The 22539-nt window shown below is 35.3% G+C and overlaps 3 protein-coding genes across 4 annotated transcripts; all 3 read right to left on the minus strand.

Moving 5' to 3' along the window:
* Positions 1-7900: 7900 nt before the first annotated feature.
* Positions 7901-8844, minus strand: LOC129873314 (uncharacterized). Its single transcript, XM_055948386.1, has one exon. The coding sequence runs from the start codon at positions 8674-8676 to the stop codon at positions 8176-8178; it is 501 nt and encodes a 166-aa protein (XP_055804361.1). The 5' UTR covers positions 8677-8844; the 3' UTR covers positions 7901-8175.
* A 196-nt stretch (positions 8845-9040) lies between these two features.
* Positions 9041-14801, minus strand: LOC129874976 (pentatricopeptide repeat-containing protein At5g67570, chloroplastic). The gene is made up of 9 exons (XM_055950385.1): positions 14141-14801; positions 13680-13871; positions 13436-13517; positions 13159-13347; positions 12902-13015; positions 12094-12187; positions 11831-11988; positions 10468-10905; positions 9041-10072 (listed from the first exon to the last, which is right to left on the minus strand). Exons 1-9 carry the CDS (start codon positions 14701-14703, stop codon positions 9326-9328), a joined length of 2577 nt encoding a protein of 858 aa, XP_055806360.1. The 5' UTR covers positions 14704-14801; the 3' UTR covers positions 9041-9325.
* Positions 14802-15795: 994 nt separating this feature from the next.
* Positions 15796-20110, minus strand: LOC129874977 (ADP-ribosylation factor-like protein 8a). 2 transcript variants are annotated; one of them, XM_055950386.1, is made up of 6 exons: positions 19921-20110; positions 17339-17420; positions 17183-17215; positions 16954-17075; positions 16372-16533; positions 15796-16051 (listed from the first exon to the last, which is right to left on the minus strand). In XM_055950386.1, the coding sequence occupies exons 1-6, from the start codon at positions 19956-19958 to the stop codon at positions 15928-15930; spliced, it is 561 nt and encodes a 186-aa protein (XP_055806361.1). In that variant the 5' UTR covers positions 19959-20110; the 3' UTR covers positions 15796-15927. The 2 variants fall into 2 exon arrangements, with proteins under 2 accessions (XP_055806361.1, XP_055806362.1); XM_055950387.1 differs by lacking the exon at positions 19921-20110 and adding an exon at positions 19650-19819.
* Positions 20111-22539: the final 2429 nt, after the last annotated feature.

The following is a 22539-nucleotide window of genomic DNA, read 5'->3' on the forward strand; positions in this document are numbered from 1 at the left end:
TCCTCAAGGTCTAGCATTGTCTCAAACTCATTATATCCAAAAGGTACTTGAAAAATACAAGTACTTAAACTTTAAAAGTGCAAAAACACCAATTGATGTGAACCTTGATCTTGCTAAGAATAAAGGTGAAAGTCAGGATCAATTGGATTATGCAAGAGTGCTGAGAAGTTTGATGTACATCATGAACTGTACACGACCAGAAATAGCTTGTGCTATAAGTAAATTGAGTCGATACACAAGTAATCCCAATCAAAATCATTGGATGACAATAAAATGAGTTTTGGGGTATTTAGAACACACTCAAAACTTTGATTTGTATTATAATAAGTATCCAGCAGTTGTTGAAGGATATAGTGATGTAAATTGGTTTACTGGGTCAATTGAGACTAAGTCCACAAGTGAATATGTTTTCACCATTGGTGGAGGAGCGATATCTTGGAAATCATCCAAACAAACATGTATAGCTTGCTCTACAATGGAGTCTGAGTTCACGGCCTTAGACAGGCCGGTGAAGAAGCAAAATGGCTTCGGAATTTCTTAGAAGATATTCCATTTTGGCCCAAACCAATGGCTCCTATATGTATACATTCTGATAGTCAAACTGCAATAATAAGAGCTAGGAGCGTTATGTATAACGGTAAGTCTCGTCACATACGACGAAGACATAATACCGTTAGACAACTACTCTCTAGTGGAATTATCACAATTAACTATGTAAAGTCAAAGGATATGTGTCGGATCCACTTACAAAAGGCCTAATGTTGTGTCTACAATTGCACACACAAGTGTACATAGTCTCCCAAGTAGTAAAACAACTCTTTCGAGCTAGATGTCGAACCCATAGAGGCCTTAATGAGGCTAATTAGTTTTTTTCAACGAACTACACTAATTGCAATCGTGTGATGGATTTGAGATAATTTGTTAATAATTTTGGATGTACGAAAATTTTCTACGAATAAAAGCAATATAGTAGTTAGGTATATTAATCAGATTACGAGAAATTCTAAGGCTATAGCATACGTGAAGTCAAGCTTACTATTCTTCGATCTTAGTCTCTGATGGGTTATTTAGTTACTGATCAAAAAGGGTTATTAATCCAATCATGGTCTCCCGACCTATAATTGCCTATCTTTATTGTCAACCTAACTACATCGTTGAGCGGGGATAGGCATAAAACAATAAAGACGCATTTAAACTATCATCCTTTATCATGACCAAACATGGTATATCAGTATGTGTCACAAGCATCCTATATACGAATTATCCTAGGTTATTCTAGTATAAACACATTCTTTCCATTCTTTGATCTATCTACTTGTACTCTTCCGATTCCAAGGTAGACAACACATATAGTCTAATGCTGGCCAAACATTAAAATCATAACCCCAAGAATGCAAGAGTAATTAAAATCAATAATCCATCATCAACCAAGCTCAAATAATATTACACCATGACTTCGTAACTATAGCCCCAAAATTTGGGTGCTTAGCTACTCATTTTCAAATGACAAAAACAAGTGCTTAGCATCATACAAATTAATAAGAACAATAAAAGAAGAAGAAATGAACTTAAGATGCTTGTGTTCTTCTTGCTCTTCCTTTTTTTTTCTCCTCCAAAACGTGGTTGCTCCTTTCACAAGACCTAAAAATCTATTTAAATGCCCTCTTTCAATTATTGTCAGACCCAGAACAATAAACAAATAAAACGTTCTTGGCGCTGCAGTGGCGTGGGGCGCCACTATAGCATCAAGACTACGTCTCTGAAGTTTTGCTCCTGGCGCCGGGCGCCACTATAGCGCCTGCAGAGCTTGGAGATGCATAGCACCCAGAACATGTCTCTTTCACTTCTCGTGCTTCTCCAAACTCCTGTATATACTTGAACATATACCTTAGTGCACACTTTAGCTCCAATTCAAAACACACAATTTAGCTCCAATATCTTCTCAAAACGCCTACCAAAAATGGCTAAACATGGCACATGGGCTCATAAATGTGTCCAAGATCACCTAACTAAAGAGGGAGTTGAGAGATCATTAAAAGGAATAGCATTATGGCTGAGGACAAATCATCGTGGCGGTAACTCTACCTAAAAAACTGGAGATCCCAAGATCTAGGTTCAAGGAGATCAAACAAAGTCATTGATGACGGTTTAACATTGTCAAAATAATTTTTATAATCCATTCTCATGATGCGACAATGTTCAGTAACAAGGATAAGGTATTAGGACTTTTTAATGATATCTAAGTTTGATACAGGGCATATTACATGGTGTTTCTATGGGATAGCACATTTAGATAGCACCTATGTAAGTGTGAAGTGTAAGCCTCTTGAAGGAGAATCCAGTAAGGCCAGTTCTCTACGCATTTATGAACCAGGAAGTGTTCATGGCTGAAACGAACAAAACAATGAGAACCAGAAACAGTTAAATGGTTAATTGTGTAACTTATGTTGCCTAGGTATATACCAAAGCTCGACGGTTCAAAAATATCAAATCTACCGATTGACCGAGTATATCCAATATATGTTCACTATAGATAGTTCAAAGGGAAACCTAGTTATCTAGATGCAATTAATTTTTACTTACGAATCACACAGTTTTTCATGCATATGTTTTAAACAATAGCTATTCCCCATTTATGTGAGGAATTGTTGAGTTTAAGTGGAGTGTGAATGGGAAAGAATGAGAAACTAATTCTCCGGAAAGGATCAATTGAAATCCTCGAATTGTTTCTGCTAGACCAACATATTTCCCTGGAGAACCAGTAAATACTTCTGCTACGAAAAAGGGTTGTGATAAGAAACGCTCAATTTTTCGCGCTCTTGCTACGGGGGAACTAAATGAAGGAAAAATGAAAAGTCATTTCTCCCTCATTGGTAGAAGAAAGGAAAAATCTTGTCCTTATATTAGGAAAGACTTTCTTTAACTCATAAAGGGTTAAGTAGAGGGTGCCCCCTCACGCTATCGTCGTCCTCGCTGGCTCGTCTCGGCTTCGATTTCGGCAAATGATGTGATTGATTGATAATTTTTTAGACAAAATTTATTTATTAATCTCATTAATTGATTTCCTTTTTCTTAATATTAATTCAGTATTAGTTCGAAATAATTGATTAATTAATTAATTCGCGGATTAATTGAATTAATTAAATTCGCTAAATTAAAATTACAGAATTAATTAATTAATGGAAACGAAATTTGAAATTCGTGGATCCCTTTCGAATAGACGTTTCCCTTCGCAGATTTAGAAAGGACATGTTCCTTCCGAACAGACACTTCCTTTCCCAAAAGAAACCTTGTTGGCTAAAAAAAAATAACTTGTTGGCTATAAATAGAGAGGCCTCCTCTCAGTTTTGATCATCGAAAAATCTCTCCCTCTTTTGCATATATTTTCTTACAAACAAAATTGTGTCTTTATGTGATTACGTTGCTGTTTCTGAGTTCGCTGGAATTAAAGAAGTTTGAGGTACCGCTACTTTTTTAATGTTCTATCCGTTTTATCGTGGGAGGAAACAAACTATAACCTCGGGTACAGTAAGGGAATTAAATTCCTTAAGGACACACAGTAAATTCTGTGAACTCGGATACAATTTTTTTCTTTACATCTATACTGTTTCTGGTTTACTAACTTTAATAGAGGAGGAATAACATTTATGTGGTACATTATTCTGAACTTAAAACAGCTTTGGTTGGATGTTATTATCACACAGTAGCTTTATAAGTGAATTCCTTGTTAAGTATGTTTGTTTTCTAATATTTTATAGAAACTATTGGAAAGTTCTGAGGCTCGAAAAAAATCAAAGGAAGACCATAATTTCAAACATTCTCTTGATGGGTGAGGGGGGTGTAAAGCGTGAAACTTTAACTCCATGAGTTTGGGATGTTTTTAGGCCCTATAAAATTTGATATTGTGATACTCAATGTACACTTACCTTCTACTCTGCTTCTCTCTCCCATTTAGATGATTTATGTTTTGGTGTTGGAAAAGAAAGATGTTTCATTGCTGATACTGAAGTGCAAACAGTTGACGATAAATTCTTGGATTTCAAAAAAGGCCATTCTCGGCATAGATGCTCTCTTAAGGTCAACTCCTTATTTTGAGAATTTGACGATACTTCATGAAGAGGTATGTTTTCAATTGATTTCTTGCTTTGAGATACCTTTTATATTCTTTTTCACTCTAAATTTTTTCCCTTGTGTTTGTTCCATTTAGTTAGAGGTAATGATGTTTCATTATATAGGTTCCATCCTTTATCCTTTATATTTTCAGTATCACATTTTGAGGCGTAATATATCCTTGGATGTCAAGCTGTTTTATGTATAGCCCCCTTTGATACTGAAATTGTTGTCTATCAGACCTACATTTTCTACATATATGCGACTATGGCGTTACTGCACTGAAGACTCTTCTTCATTTTACAATGAGCTATTAGCTACTTATTTTTGTTTGACATAAAATATTAAATTCACCGAGGGTCTCCAGGAAACAGCCGTCCTACCTTGGTAGGAGTAAGGTCTGCGTACATTCTACCCTCCCCAGACCCCATGGTGTGGGATTTCACTGGGTTGTTGTTGTTGTTGTTGTTGTATAAAATATTAAATTCAACCATCTATTGATCTCCTACAGCTTCAACAGGAAGTCTTCAACATTTTAGTACTTTCCCTAAATTATTATCAGTGGTCTATCTCAGTATTATACACCTTCTAACTAAAAAGCATTTTCATTTGTTCGTCAATTGTTTGACTACTATGTTGCTTAGATCTCGTTTCAGATTCTTTTGTGTGTGTGTGTGAGAGTGTTGCTCTTCAATTTCAGTACCATAACATTCCATTCTAAAATCCAAACATTTACTTAAGTATCTTATAGTAGTTACACTAACCTGATTTGTGATTCTTCTGTATCCTTGGGGAGATTTCTTTGCCTGAGATGAAGAATTTGATTTGCATGAAAACATATTCAAAGGCTCCTTACAGAATTTGAAGCATGCAGAGGTTACTTCAAACAGTTGTAGTTGTCTGCGCAAATCCAACACAACAGAGCTCCTTTTAGAATTTTTGAAGTCTTTGATTGAGCATGCAAAAAACTTTGAGAAACTGGTTGTAGCGCCAGGGCATAAGAAATGCAATATCTCTTCAACTAATATCTCAAAAGTGATAAAGAATTTGTTAGCTTTTCCAGGAGCTTCTAATATTGCAGTTGTTTCCTTAGGATCAGTCTCCGGTGTCGACTTTCCTGGGGAGTAGAAACTTTTATATTGACCTGTTTATTCCCTATAATATTTTGTTCAACTATTTTTTGAACTCTTATATTTTTGTATGCTGTCAGTGTAAAAAATTGTTGACCATCAAGTTACTCAGTAACTGAAGGAGAAGATAAGTAATCTGCTATAATTGATTAAACTATTGTTGTAGTGTATATTCAAAGTTGTTTTGCATTATCAATGTATAATATGTAGTATGTTCAATTTGATATTCTTTCCTTTCGTCATGAGAGTGTAGTTTTAAGGTTTTGGTTGTACATATTGATGCTACTACACATTTACAACCATTTATAAATTATTTTATTAGCTAACTATTTAGTCACGTTAAACTTTGTTGACGTTTAGTATATCATCACATTCACACCTTTGGCTACTGGGCACATAATGCACAAACGTTTTGTTCTCCTTCATAAGTGTTGATGTGAAATGATTACTTTCTCTTCCTCTTAAAGTTGTTTATTCAGCATGCGATACAACAAGTTTGTTCAGTCCAGGACAATCAATGCATCCTATCCACGAGGAAAATCGAACGCCATTCTCCAACAAATTAAGCAGAAATTAGAATGAGAGATAGCTCAACCGAGCGCATAATAGATGAAGATTTAAACTCAAAATTTATATCCTAGAATTTGCTGCTGTATTTATGAGGGAGCCAAGGGCCCTGAACCTCCAGAAAACTCCAATAATTTGTTAAATTTTACACCAAGTGCAAGGAGAAGTCCAAAACTTTCAAAAGGGACATACACAAATGAATCATGACTGGGAAAAAAATAGTTGTCTTTTCACCTCGATTCTTGAAAGGATAAAATGGGATCGTGCAGCTGCACTAACCATTTTAGGCCTAAAACTTTCCACCTGACTCGTAGGTTCTTCAGCTTCTTCCCCAATTTTAGTGAGCATTTGGTCCCAACTAGTTTTTGAAAAAAAATTAAATAATAATGAAAAGTTGTGTTTGTCCATACAATTTGCTATTATTGGCAAATATATTTGGCAAAATCCTCAAGTTCCCAAGTTCTAAAAAAAATTAAAACTTGGGAAATTGAAAAGTTTTAAAAATTTAAAAATAACCCCAAACTTTTATATTTTATAAAAATTAATCATTTATTAATTCTAACAAAATATTTATCTACCAACTTACTCCATTACTATGATCAACCAAGATTTTATAAAAGAATAGTTTAGTATTACCTCCTCCGAAAAAGAATAATTTGAGTGACAAGATTTGAAAAAAAGAATAATTTATTTTTAATTCGATTAATGTATTGCTCTTACCTCTAATGTTATTTTGTTGTTGTTGATTGTTATCAATTATGTTATAAGGTTTTTTTAACGGAACATGTTCATCATAAAATGATAATACAAACTTATGGGTATTTTTAATAATTTTTAGAACTTACAGATACAAAATAATATTTTTTGAAATTTCACCAAAATTTCTCCCAAAAATAACCTGCCAAGAATATTTGGGAACTTGGGGGCAAACTACACATTATAATCTCTAATAGTTCATATTCTTTCTTTGGTTTTTATTACTATAATGCTGTTTTTAATCTGCTCAAGAACTAGGTAATTTACTTTTATATACCAGTGATATCGGTCACATTGTTCATAGATGACAAACACAGACTTGAACAAACACAAAGGTCATGGAAGAACTACTGTGCAGAAGATGCTGAACATATTTGAATGTAGATCCCAAAGAGCTTACATTCAAAGAGGTAACTTCTGTCCTCATATAAAAGGTATAAGAGTTTGTCATTTATCATATATTCTAGTGAAAGTAATCCTTTACATGAAATACATATATTGAGAGATTGTGAATGCAAAAGAAAATGGCTACAACTGAACTAGGAATCTAAGACACAAGCAGGGCCATGCAGCTTAGCCATAGATAAGCAATAATCAAAGAAGAATGATATGTCAAGTCATAACTAACATTTAAATTGGAGAGAAGCATACTGACGGCCACCAACTGAAGAAAGGAGCAAGGAAACAAATCTCTAAAAGAAACTAGTATAATTGCAGGTCAACTACTACAGTAGCACAATAATTTAAGAAAATCATGGTAAATTTTTGGATTGCTGATCTATAAGAAAGCCGTTAGCTTTCTAAGATGTCAAATTATATGCTAGCAATTGAGAAATCATATGATATAGGAAGTCATACCAAGGCTGTCCACTTGGGTACTTTCTATACACTTGCAATTGGATTCCAACGGGAGCATGTTATACAAAATAAATGATCGCCGTGTAACTAGCTAAATTAATCACTGGTAAAAACCTTGAACCAATACAAGAGCAGAGAGGAAATGAATCTTGCAGTCCAAAACAGTCTACACCACCAATCTCAGCGAGGTACTACAAATTCAACAAACTCTATGGAAGATTGCAAATGAACAAAGATAAGCAATTGATCAACGAGGTAACCAATGTACAACTAACAAAAGAAGCCAGCCGAATATAACCCTACACCACTGCAATTGCTTTAATGTATCTGTGTCGACAGGAACGACATGCATGTGGGTATTTCGTGCAGATTTTCTATACATTAGAAATCAAGAGAAATGCTAAATGTACTCATATCAAATACTCAAACATTGTCACTGCTAGTAAGTAAATCCATGTAACAAGGAAGAAAAATGGATCTTGCAACCCAATAATAATCAACATATCCCAGAAAATTATTACAATTTCAACACTCTATAGCACAGTGCAAATGAACTAACATAAGAGTTTATTGAAGCAGTAACCAGGGACTATAAACAGCAGGGGACACACAAAACGAGTAAGAAAATCAATGTAGTAAAGTCCCTAGCAATGTGCAACCAAAAATTCATCAAAATGGAGTAAAATTTCCATTTCTTCTCCCCATGAAAATAACAATTTAAAGTATAAGAACATGAGGCAAAAATGGAAAAGTTTCATTCTAATACCGCTGTAGCACCTATTGCCTTGAGCTTTTCTATAATGGCATTAGCTTCGTCTTTCGTTACTCCCTTTTTCACCACTGCTGGCGCTTTTTCTACCAATTCCTTAGCTTCCTTTAAACCCAAATCAGTAAAAGACCTAATTTCCTTAATCACCTTAATCTTCGCCGCCGCATCAAACTTATCGAGCTTTACATCAAAGATGATTTTCTCTTCCACCTTTGCATCTGCAGCCGCTGCACCTGAGCCAGAAGAGGAAGATCCAGAACCCAGACCTGTAACAGCAGGCCCATATCGATTAAGACCCATTTTGTGCCGGAATAGGATGGAGTAGTCATGTTTTTCGAGCTTATTCAGGTCCAGAAGTTGGTCGGCGATCCGCTCCAACTTCTGGGTTCGGGTTTCCGTCGCTGTGCATAGTGTATAAGCTATTGATGGGGCACGGATCCGGGAAAAGAGTCTTGTCAATGAGATTTTCGAAACTAGAGATGCCATTGTCAGTAATTGCAGAGACTTTGTATTAGGGTTTGAGAGAAATGGGAAGAAGGTGGAAGCGAGACTGAAGTGAACAACGACGTCGTTTTGTATATTAAACAGTGACGAGTTCGCTAGTTAAAGAGTGCTTCAGATTTCGAAGATGTTTCCAAGTATCATAAGAGATTTTCTCCACCTGCACAATATATATTTATTTTTCACGTTTATTAATTCTTAAATATATTATACTAATTTAAAAAATATTCCTCCTATATAATACAAGATAATACCTTAATTTATTTTTGAAATGAAAAACATATCTGTGCCATATCCGGATCTAAGTAAATATTTTACTTGTTTGCTAATTATAAGTGGTAAAAGTGTGTTTGAATTGGAAAATATCTCCTTTTTTTTTTTTTACTTCCATTGATAAATTGTACACAAATACAATTGATTAGTGGAAAAGAAAACTAGTTGTCGGGCAATCAAATAATATCACAGCCCATATAATTTGTTTCAACTATCTCACTGCTGTAATAATCCATTTTTTACAAGGTTGAAATTCCTGGAACCCTTACTCATAGTTAATCTCCAGTATCATTTCATTGGCTTTTGCAAGGAGCCTTGTCATCATAAGGAAGGAGCAATTTCTGTGAAAGGTCACAGAAACTCACATCTGGCCTAATTGAAAGTTGAAGAATGTAGAATCTTTTTTCCTCATATCCTCCCACGTTTTTAATATCTCATACGCCGAGGGAACCTTGGTTTCACAAGAGTTATCTTCATCACTAGACATCCCGAGTTCTAACTGTTCGATATCATCCAAGCAATCAGATTCGTCATCAGAAAGCTCAAAGATTGTGTTTGTCCCAGCTCTACCATCTTCTCTGTGACTTAAGTGTGACATATCCGAAACTAACTCCCTATCGGCACCTTTTTCTATCTCATCATAGGCTTCATCAACTTGAACATGCTGAAGGGATAATTCATCAGTATTAGCAGGAGCATTGCATCTATATAGACTTCCATCATTATCAGCTGTCATAGCACTGGTATCTGTTAATTTAACAGGTTCATCGATTGAAAGCACTCCTGAAGTGCAAGATCCACAAACAGATTTTAATGCCCTACACAAATTTACAATGGTCTTGTCTGATCCCAAACTTTGGCTGCATATCACATCCAATAATCCTCTCAAACTAGAACGGCTAATTCTTTCATCGTTGTTGTTGAATAGGTCAATCCACTGTTGTTCACTGACTTGAAATGGAGCATGAACCATTGATTTAATTAGAGCAACAGCTCTTTCATGATCATGTTGACAGGTGGCTTGACATAGAATCTCAAAGAAGAATGATGGATGAGGTATTTGACCAACTTCCAGTATTGCATCAAACGCATGCTCTAGCAAATGCACCTGCATCAACAACGAAAGAAGCTTATAAAAGGAAATGTTGAATACCAACAAACAGGATCTTAGTTTAACCTAGTTCCAACAACTGATTTTTGACATAACTCCAAAAACAGAGACTCATCTGGAACACAATCAACTCATTAAAAGTAACTAAATCCACAATTATGAAAAGTATTTTGTCTTTCTTTCCACTCAACTTTTTCTTTCTGTCATAGCTCAATTGCAGGTAAACAGTTTAAATGAGTTGAATCAACCTATACGCCTACACATTTTACCAGATAGACATCATTGGTTAGATTTTTTTCTATCTGGAACGAGGGTGTTAGTCTACTATTCAATGTCAAAAAGATATCATAAAATGCAGGTCCTGATATGTGCGCCAGTCTTGCAAATTTTACCTTCCCAGCTTTTGATGCTTCCACCAAGAGGTACGCGTGTCTGCTCTGATCAAGCTGATACCCAGCTAAAGCCATCTCCTTGTACACATACTCAAAGTATTCCCACTGGAGAGAGAAAGCAGAGGACTCAAGCATCGAGGTGTATGTATATGCATCTGGCCTACAGGAAGGACTAAAATTACCCTGGCTAAGCTGAGGATCAGGATTCTCTGTCTTAGCCCACTCAAATAATTCCTTAGCTTTATAGAACATATCGTTCTTGCCATAAACCTTCAACATGGCATTTATGATTCCTATGTCAGGTTCACAAAACTTTTTACTGTGCTCGTATATACATATACAACCCTCAATATGTCCACCGTCCATGGATGACAAAATCATGCCAGTAAAGGTAACTGCCAAAGGTCTTGCATGACGTAGCATCTTCAGCTTCTCAATCTGCAGTAAGAGTGGAATGACTGACATTGAGTTTGTGCATCAAAAGATCAGCAGAAGATGAACCATGCAGACACATTTACACAAAGAGGAGAGAAGTCTCAAATATCAGCAGATACATTGTATGTTACCACCTTTCCAAAGAGAGAGCATAAATATCAGAGTAGAAGATGCATATTTAAAGGCAACAAAATTTTGAGGCATGTAATGACTAAAGATCAAAAGTTAACAGATAAAATGGGAAGAACCGATGATGGGTACACAATGAATTACTCTACAAGTACTATAACCAACATTTCCTTTTTTTTTTTTTGGAAAATAAAAATGCTTATTATGACACCAGTCTTAGCTACAAAGGCAAGAGAGCAAAAATACCTACATTTCTTAGTCAACGGGCTTGAAGAACAACTAAGAATCAAGCTTAAGAGAGGATGCATGAAATTTCTAGAATGAAATTATCGCTGGATTTCAATTACAATCCAATATTTGCAAGAATAAGTATTGTCTAAAACAAAGAAGTCCTCAAAAAATTTGCCTTATTTTAAATGACAATCTTTATAACTTAGCCTGAAAAAAGTGCTTTACTACATGCAAGCTTTGTGTCCTCCAAAAATAAAATGAATGTGCTAATTAATTTTTTTAAAAAAACTATCTAATCCATTAGTCCTGCTGTACATTAAGCGATAGACATGACAAAGGAACTTCTTTATGCAGTAAGCAACATAGGAACTGACTTCTGAGGAAGTCCAAATAATTATTTATATAAGTTCAGCTTCACTAGTACAAGGAAGTCAGGGTTATAAAAACCATCAAAAAGAAAACAGATAAAGAGAAAAAAGGTCCTCACCTCCAAGAACTAGTACAAGGAAGTCAGGGTTATAAAAACCATCAAAAAGAGAAAACAGATAAAGAGAAAAAGGGTCCTCACCTCCAAGAATGCTTCTTTCCACATCCCATGGTGGCAAAGACAGCAAGCCAGTTCATAATACACTGAGGCAGTTCCAACAACTCCTCTTTGTTCCATTTCCCTCACTGATTGAATGGCTTCATTGATTCTCCCCTCTTTCCAGAAAGATTTTACAAGAACTAAAAGAAGGGCGCAATAAGTCTCTAATTTTAAAAAAATTGAGTGTTCTTTTTTCTTCCTTTTTTTCGTTGGAGGTCAGGGAAGAGAAAAGAAAACCATCTTACCTTTATAACTAAGAGCTTTTAGGGCTTCCCCACTTCTCTTCATCTTTCCAAAGAACTCATGGACAAGTTCATATTTTCCAGATTGCAACATTACCTTTCAATGGAATTGCAGTACGCTTGTAACACTTACAATGCTACTATAACTACTTGGAAATAAATAACAAGTATCATATGGAAAATACTACAGTCCAATTAGTAATTATCAAAAATCCTCACTGAATGGTTGTTTGGTGATGCTAGTCTAAAATCTACTGTGTCAGCAAGTCACACAATGATACAGTGTTTGTTTATTCATTTTCTTGCTTCACACATGAGCATTTCCTTCTCTTTGCTTCTTTTTTTTGAAAAGGAATGGAAGTTGGTAAATGAGCATTTCCTTTTCAAATACTAACAAGAGAAATCATCTGAAAATGTTCTCTAACTTGTTCACGTAACAGTAATCAATGAGCAATTCAGAATGGTGTTCGCAATTTCCTAGACTCACTCAAAATGAATCATGGATTAGAAGGAACACAAAATGTAATTATCAAAAAACATAAGATGGATGACACCTGTTCAAGATCTAAGCAGAAGGCAAAACAGTTACTAATTGTGATTGCTCCCTACTAGTATCAAAAGTATGAATGCCTCCAGGTATTATAAATAATTTTTTTGAATGCCTCCAGGTATTATAAATATTTTTTTTGATTTTATAGGCTCTTTACACTTATAACAGGGAATTAACTCAAAGCACTTCCTTAGAGATAGACTTTGTGAGTAATACAAAGTCAACTTTTATAAAACGAAAAGGGGAAAAGGTATGAACTACCTCCATTGCTAGTCCATAGCTTGGCCCATTTGGCTTAAGACCATTCTTTCTCAACTGCTCAAAAACCCAGAACACTCCCCTCCACTGGTGGGACGGTACACAAGCATTTAAAACCTAGCAGTCATTTAGGTAAAGACCAATGAAGTCACAAACATGCAGATTATCAAACATAAAAAAAGAAATTGGGACCCAGAAGTAAAAACACTACTTTTTATCAGAAAAAAAACAGGACAATAGGAAGAACAACAACTACTTACAGCATTATATACCACAAGATCCGGTTGAAGAACAGGGTCCCAATTCTTCCTCCGCATGTACTTTATTTTTTCGGGTTTTTGCTTCATGCAGTCAATGAGGTTGATCAACTCTTTGAGCAAACCAGCTTGGCCAAGTGTAACTGCCACGCTATGATAGGCTGCTATATCAGGGTAAATATGGGCATCCCCCTAAATGTAACAAAGTGTTAGACTCTCTCCAACCACACCATATGAGTATATTCAAGAAGAAGCCGACAGATAAGAGTTAGGAAAATACTCTCATCAAATTGAAAACTTGAAGAGCTTCACGGGGCCTCCTTGCCTTCCCCAGAACTGCCAACAGTTTTGTGTACACGAACCTAGATAAAGCAAACATTATAGCTTCTTTTTCAAGAAAATAGAAGAAACCAATATATATGATATATTAACTACTCACAAAACTATAGCTCTGTACCAAAACCATCATAGTTACTTATATAAACAAAATAACACTTGGTTTATTGCTGATAAAATATATGTACCTGCTTTTGTTTCGTCTATGTTCCTTAGAAGTGTAAACCCAGTGTACAACAGACAAGGCATGTCTCCACTGTCCCTTTTCACCAAGCCCTTGCACAAACCTCAGCATTTGCTCCTCAGTATACTGCAATCCAGAGTGTTTCATCAACTTAGAAAACTTATAATCCTTCACACCAAGTTCCGTCCCACTCAATCTATAACAAGAATGTAGAAAATGATCAGCTTCAAAATTGATTCTTCAACCTACTGTGAACATGCAGAATTCACACACTTATCAATAGTACTACAACAACAACAATTACAGCTTAATGCCAAATTAATGGAGTCGGATATACCGCCACACCTATCAATACCAGGAGCCTCAATCTCAGACTAGTTGGACACAAGTCGGGTATATTTGCACAACTATTGGTACTACAACAATAACAAGGCCTCGATTCCAAATTAGTTGGGGTACACATACCTATCAATGATAAACCGAATTGTCTCAGCTTCGCCTCTACGACGTTGTCTGTAGTCCCAGTTAGACCTTTCATTATCGAACCATCCTTGTTTGATTTCAACATCGTTATCCAAAAGCCATGAAAATTTATCTCTTTCACTCTCAATTATATCACTGAGCTCCCATAGATGCTCAGAATTCAATTTATCACCAGAATACACCTTACTCTCACTGGAAAGCTCTTGCAATTTGAGTTTCTCAATCCTCTCCCAAGGCCTTCCCACCATTCTTTCATCATTTTTGGCATTCATCTCTTTCTTAAAGCTCTTGTACTCTGACTTAACGGCTTGGAAATATGATTCTTCGGCGAGGGCTTGTTTTTGGGTTTCTGTGAGTGGCGGGGGTTCTTTAGCGGCTTTTTTTGCAAGGCGTCTGTTGAATTTTTGAAGTTCCTTTTTGCGGAGAGTGTGGATGATTTTCGGAGTTGGGTCGACGCCTTTTTGCAGGAGGTTATGCTTTAACTTTCCGACGTCCATTGCCGGTGACGGAGAGGGAAGACGTGGAGGTCCGGTGGAGGCTTCCATGGAGATGGAGGGATGAGAAGTTTAAGTGAAATTTGCAGAAGCAAATCAGCAATTACAGGTTGGTCCTCCTCGCTCTATGCTGATAAGAGTACCAGGAATTTGATTTCGGATTTAGATGTCGTTCCGATTGACTTACAGGTTGGTCCCTCCGATTGGCTTATAAGCTGCTCCGTTTTCCTTTTTTTTTTTTTTTTTATTTATTTGGATGAATTTATTTTAATCAGTTTATAAGTTAAAAACAGCTTTTAAATAAAAAAAAAAGTTGGTATGCATCTATTTTTTTTTGACTTATAAGCTATTTTCAACTTATAAACTGCTTAAAATAAGTTCATTCAAATAAACTCAACTATTTATTTGGCCAGTCAAACACTCAAAAAAAACTGAAAACAGTTTATAAGTCAATCCAAACGGCCTTTTAATATTCATGAAAATGGAAAAATGTGGCAGACTTCACATGACATTTATAAAGAAAAAAAAATTAAAATTTGTAATTTTAAACAATCTAAATATTTGTGCAGTGAAAATTAATTTTAATTAAAATAAAAATAAAAATAAAAATTTTAAAATTAAATTATTTTAAATTATAATAAAATGACATTTTTTTTGAAATGAACCGGAAGAAAAAGAGTGTGAGAGAGTAGTAAAGTAGCAAGTTAGATAGTAAACAATTTTCGAATATTAAAATGTCTAAATGTTGATTTGAGAAGTAATATGAACTTGACAGCATAAATTGTTGGGAAAAAATAGTCATTGTCTCACACGGTGAAATGTTTTTCTTAAACAATAAAATACTTTCAGACAATTAAATACTTATAACTGATAGATCACATGTTTTTATTTAATAAAAAGTGCTCACAAAATATTGCCAGACATAAACATAATCATTTGGAGCTGACAAAATCAAAGAATACACATAGTTGACATTGTTAACTGGGGCTTCCATAGAACATAAAATATTATGATAACTTAGGTTTCTTCTAATAAAAATAAAAGATCCGTCCTTTCACACAAATTCGTACCGTAAACATTATAAGAGGAGTTGCAAACACAATAGAGAGAGTTGAGACAGAAAATGGCAAGAAAAAAGAAAAAAACATGTAACAACTCATTCAATAGACAATAATTTAATTTACAGTACAAGAGAACTCTGGAGAAACCAGTAGAAAAAACAAATAGCCACGCGAATTTATCATACAAATCAGCACCACTACAAAAAAGTTCTTGTCATCCGTAGCTCTTTGATTTCGAGTGCTTAACAAGCCAATCAATGACTGAGTCAATATTGGTGGAATTCTTGCAGGAGATCATATAGCAGCACACTTCTCTATCTGTTATTGATTTCAATCCCCTGAAAAACAACATAATGTTCTTTAAGATAAGTCCACATAGATATATTTAAAGTTATGCGATCAGGGTTTAAAAAAATAGGAGGGATGATAAGGTTAAGATCCTCTCTGCAGCTAAGATATGAGTAGGACATGCAGAGGTATTCGCATTCCTTCCAAAAGCTTTTTAAACCATGTGAAAGAAGTAAATTTCTTTTCCTTCCTTTCCAGTTTTATGGACCAGGACCTAAAGTGAAAGAATTAACTTTTCCCTCCTTTCTACAAACCAACCATACTGTAAACTAAGGCCTTCAGTCACTTGCACACAATTTTCTGCACTTACATCTGGTCAGTCAAAGCCTGCTTGGACAGGGCATCGGGCTTGTCAATCTTGTTTCCCAGCACCAGCAATGGAATACCACTCAGAGATGGCTTGCTCAGCAGGTCATGGAGTTCACTACTTGATATGCTGAGGTTATCAGGATCAGCAGCATCAACAACATAACTGCAGGGAAGGACATTTAAAGAATCCAGAAACCAAATTAGCTCAAGGTTGTAGTATAAGAATTTATGTAAATGTAAATGCACTTGAGGTCCTTGAAATTTGTTAAAACTCTCAAGGGAGTAACTTATTTAGCATCATTCCTTTAAATACACATAAAAATGATCAAGATCAAGGAATTCCACCAATCGAAGGCATAAAAATATAGATCTGTCAAGCACCAGATCAGATAGCTTGATCAGGCAAATTATGAGATTCAATAAAACTGTTCATTAGTAAACCATGGAGAACATTAAATTCATCTCAATTCATAAGAGCCACCATCTATCATGTATTATCTTCTGAATGAGTGTATAAATGGATTCATCTACATCTATCTCTTAAAGCAATTCGATTAATATAAGCTGGAGAGGAGATGCATACACTATAGCAGAAACTGCACGACAGTATCTCTCCCACATGCTGCGGAATCTGGGTTGACCTCCAAGGTCCCACAATTTTATAGTGACATTTCCCTTAGTCACTTTACGCATGTTAAATCCCACCTGAATGCAAATAATTGTCGTAAAATTATAAAAGATCACTTTGAAGTGTTTGGCAGAGTTGGCCAAAATCTAAAAACTAGTTGAGATCCTTTAGGATGAAAACTTACAGTTGGTATCATGTCTTCACTATATCCACCAGTCTAAGAATGAGAAGAGAAGAACAAACCCATTAAGGTGTCAGATTCCATCAGTTATATGGAAGCAAAGCAAGTGAAACAATAATGATGAGCTGGCACTAGAAAGTTAACAAGTAATTTACTTACAGCGATAACATTTACAAGAGATGTTTTTCCAGCATTTTGTAATCCTATCAATGAAAGCTCCATTTCCTGCTTAAAGAAGAGGCTGGAAAACAAGCAAGTTTGACATGAGGAATCATTTAATAAGGAGCCAAAAGAAACATAGTATCAACACAAGTGCATTTACAAGATCGAAATTCTGACATGTTTAAACTTTCAAGTCCATCTTAGAACAAAGATAATAAGTTTCAACCAATGTTTTGGACGGCGAAAGGCGACAAGGGTCTGCCTCACCACAAGGCACGCCGCTCGCCTTTTTTAAGTGGACAATTAATATCAAAAAATTAATATATCTAATTACATATATAAATAATTAAAATCTCAATAGCAATAACATATTAGCAAATATTTCAATTCAAAAACTGAAAATAGATAGTACATACTAAAAGCCTAAAACTTGAATGAGACAAAAAAAGAACAAAAGTCAAACCAGTGAGAAAAAACAGAGGTAGAAGTAACTCTGAAGTCTGAAGAAGAAAAAAAAGAAACAAAGGAAGAAGAAATCTTAAGAAGAAAAGAAAAAATATGTATTAGTTGGACTTTGGAGTCGTCGGAAAATTCTGGTTGGTCGCCGAAGAAGTCTACTTGAGTTGACTGGTTGGAGTCGCAGTTGCAGTCTAAGAGTGCAATTGTGCAAATTTGGAAGGAAAACCCTAAAATTACCTTTTAACTTTTAAAACCCTAAAGTGGTCGCTTTTTTTTATTTTTAAGAAAATACAAAAGGCGACGCCTTTCTTGCCTCTCGCCTTTGTCTCCATGGCGTTGCCTTTTGAAGATAGCCTCGCCACAAAGCTAAAAGGCAATGAAGGGTCCCCTCGCCTCGCCTCTCGCCATTGGCAACGAGGCGATCGCCTTTCACAACACTGGTTTCAACAGTCAAGTTCCAAACTCAAAATAACAATGAGACACAACACCATAACTGAAAGACCTTATACTAATAGCAACTACAAGATGCGAAGTGCGCAGCATGGTGGGATGACACAAGACTGAATAATGGATGGTGACATCTTAAAATTTGTACGACATTAGTTTTTTGGTCGAGTCATTTCTGGAACCACAAACCTCATGAAAAAAGTTATGCATGTGATGCAAGCTCAAGGGGAAGTACAAATTGCCAAATAAACAAAAGCAGAAAGGGCCCTGAAGATTTATTTTACAAATTGTTTCACTTTCACCAGCCAGTAACTAGTCCTTTTAAAAATATGAAAAGGAATTCCAACCACATATATAGACTTTATTTTTCTGATAAGAGGTGGCCCATCACTGATCAGGCAAAGAAACTATCTACAACAATGACTCCCAAGGAAGACAAAAATCATTTTGCAAGAAACTTAGAAAAGTCAAAAGCTACATCAAGGATTTAGGAGGAAAATTCAAATAAGAGTTAAAGAAGGGAAATGGTCTAGCCAAATCTGGAAAGTAAATAAACCAAATACAATGACAAAAGGAATACCATGTCATGGACAAAGAGAGGAAAATAATAAGAGACCATCTACGGGAAAAGAAACACTTGGAAGGGACTAGCAAAAGATTTACAAATTTTCAGCATTACAATGTGACAAGTGTGAATGAGAACTGTCAGTGCCATTGAGAGGTTTATCCTAAATCGCTCACTTGTACTGAAAGATAGCACGGATTTCTGTCGTTTCAAACTAGAAATCTCCTTGCACTACTTAAAAAAAAACACTTCAATGTCCGTTGCTGTGCCTTGTTGGGAGGTGTAGTAGTGAAGTACAATACAGGTTGAATGACCAGAAATTTCTGCCCCATAATTCTTTTAGAAGTGACCAAAGCGGACAAGATAAGAGGAACGCTGAATAGAGTTGGAAAAAATATCATGTTGTAGACAGTTCAACATCTCGTAGCCTAAAAATTCCAAGACCTTGCTATGCCCACATCTGATAAACAGACTAAATGTTTGCTGACATTGATCTCTCACTCCAATTTCTTTTCCACGGTATGAAAGTCAGTTATGTAAATTTACAAAATATGTGGGGCTATGATGACCACTATTACCCAAGTTTCATGATAAAATTCAGACTCACAGTAGTGCCCCAACAAATCAAAGACTCATTCAGCTAAAAACAAGTTATAATAATTAACAGTCATCCCCACAAACAAAAGAGGATGCAAAAATCACATCTTTTTATTCCAAATTCCAGACAAAGGCACCAGAGTCATTAATAAAACGTTCAACAGATAACACACCAATACAAAAAAAAAAAAAAGAAGAAGAAGAAGAAATAGAAGACAGATCGTACACCACAGAATATACCTGTAACGATAACACTCATATATTTATTCATCCTCAAATCCATAAGCCAACAACGGCATATCAACATCCCCGTATAGAATTAACCCATCGACAACACACAAAATCCTCAACAATTAGCACATTATGAGAAAGAAGATGCATGATAGAAAAAGAAAAATTCATCAACTAAGCCTCAATCTCAATTTAATTCCTATTTAACTTCCTATCTTTTATCCAAGCCATCACCAATTATACTTTGCAAAGTTGATAATAACAAAAAAGGGAAATATACCTTCGAAGCCAATTGAGAAAAGCTTCCCAGATACCCATGACTGATGCGAAGAATGGTAAAGGAGAGAGATCTGAATAAGAATATTAGTATAAAGAAGAAAGATCCCTCTCAGACATAACACAATAAATACCCTCTGGGTATTTTCCCTTTCCCTCTCTATTTGTTTATCCTATGTGCGTACAAATATGGCGAAAACCAAATCATATGAGATATGGGAATAAATTATTGCGGTACAAGACAATTCTTTCTGATATTTTACCCCTGGAAACTACATGAATTTACTAAACAGCCATTGCTGTGGGCAGCTATACTTCGCTGTCAGATGAGTACGTGGACCAATCGAGCTGACCTCTGAAAGTAGCCAATAAGGGAATAAAGAGTTACGCGCGACCAGGATGTGCGTGATGCACACGCGCAATGAAAGTTCTAATCCATTGGCGGAGAGGCGGTGCTAGATGGATGATTACTGGACGGTGGGAGGCCCCCACGGGATCTTTATTTGTGGACGCACGTTTAGCCTAACTCTAGGGTCAACATGTCTGGTGTCCAATTTATGATTCGATAAATATAATAAATTTGATACAAATTCTTTTGTTCACTTTCACTTCTATTTAAAAAAAATACTTTTAACATATTAACAAAAGATAAAAAATAATAATTATATTTTATTTTTAAAATTAATTAAGTATTCCCATATCATTATTTAAGATCTTATATTAAATATCAATTAATAAGCATTGTATGGTAAAATAATTATGTGTATTTTCTTAATGAGGTATCAAATTTGAATAACAATAACAACAACCCAGTGAAATCTCACAACATGGAGAGGTATCAAATTTGAATAGGACAAGTTAAAAGTTTACGAAAGAATAAAATATTTAATTTTCTCTAAAATTTTGTCAAACAGGCAATCAAACTACATCAAAAAAAATTATTCTTCAAACTATTATTTACAAGTTACATGTAACACATTGATAGCCCTGGTTCCTAAGGTGACTAAACCACGGGATGCTAATCAATTTTGATGAGTGATGGCTCTGAATTTTCATTAAGGGCTTAAAATACGAAATAGTTAACATACATAAAAAAGTTATATGAGGTTCAATATCTATTATATAACATAAAAATTAATTTTAATTATATATGTCTCGGTCCTATCAGAGCTCCGCCCTTGATTCTGACTTATCTCATATTGCAATATTCTATGTAAATGTCACGATCCAACTCCGTAGGCCGTGACTGATGCCCGGACTGGACACCCGTACACATATCTGTTGTCTATAACCAATTCACAACTAAACATGATATGGGACTTAAGGAAACAGGATGTCATATTAAAACTGTCCCATATTTATATATTTATGCGACCTGTCTCCTGAGGAGTTATAACATCAAAGGTAAGGTGGTACGTAAGCCGACAAGGCTGCCACTACACATCACATTCCAAAATATATATGTATATACGCAAGCCGACTAGGCTGCCACTATGAATAAGAACGTTCCAAAATAAATATCATACTAGTACAGCTGGATAACATCTATATACCACCCACATATATGTCTACAGACCTCTAAGAATATCAACAGTAACATATGACGGGATAGGACCCCGCCATACCCATGGATAAATAAATATATACATCAAAATATTTATATCGAAATTCTAGGCTCCGAGACAATAGAGCACTTCCAAAATAGCTGAGTGGAAATTCTAAGCTGGCGGATCCCCGAAATTAATATTTGTACCTGCGGGCATGAAACGCAGCCCCCAAAATGTACTGAGTATATAAAGCATAAAATACCATAAATGAGTTCACATTTGAAATAGGCAATCAGGAGACAAGTATAATACCGATAATCAAGAAATCACTGTACATGTGCCTTATGAAATAAAATCATGCATGATCATATCACATATCATATCCGACCCATTATGGACTCGGTGAATCTGTCATATATATGTATATCATATTCAGCCCATCATGAGTCTCGGCACTATCATCATATCACCATGTCATCATATCATATCATCATATATATATATATATATATCGTATCCGGCCCTCTAGTGAGGGACTCGGTGAATAATATAGTGAAACTGTGCACGAATACATACTCAACCCGGGACTCGGTGAAAGATACATTAAGACATGCACGAGTAGAGTAGTGAGTAACCATATGCATTTAAATCATCATTTGAGACTCAATAGAATAATTCAAATGAACCATCATTTGAAAATCAAGACAATATTCATTTCAAGTAACCTCCGATTGACCTTATAAATTATTCCAAATATGAATTATACAGAAGTATGATCTATACTAATACGACTTATACCAACTTGGATGGCTGGAATCATACATATGAATCAAGACATATCGATATAAATTCTGAAAATTGAGAACATTCATCATCCTAGTATATCTAAGAATAAGAGCTTCGTTGGAATTCTATACATTCGTCGTCCATTTGTTTCATAAGATCATGCCCAAAGAAAAAAAGGTTAGCTTTACATACCTTTAGCGTTTACACTAATATGTTGCCCAATATTTTCTCAATCTATATTAAAACGTTAAGCACTATGATTAAGCTATGGACAAGAATAAAATATACTC

Source organism: Solanum dulcamara, chromosome 11 (genome assembly GCF_947179165.1).
Source record: "Solanum dulcamara chromosome 11, daSolDulc1.2, whole genome shotgun sequence".
NCBI classification, from domain to species: Eukaryota; Viridiplantae; Streptophyta; class Magnoliopsida; order Solanales; family Solanaceae; genus Solanum; species Solanum dulcamara.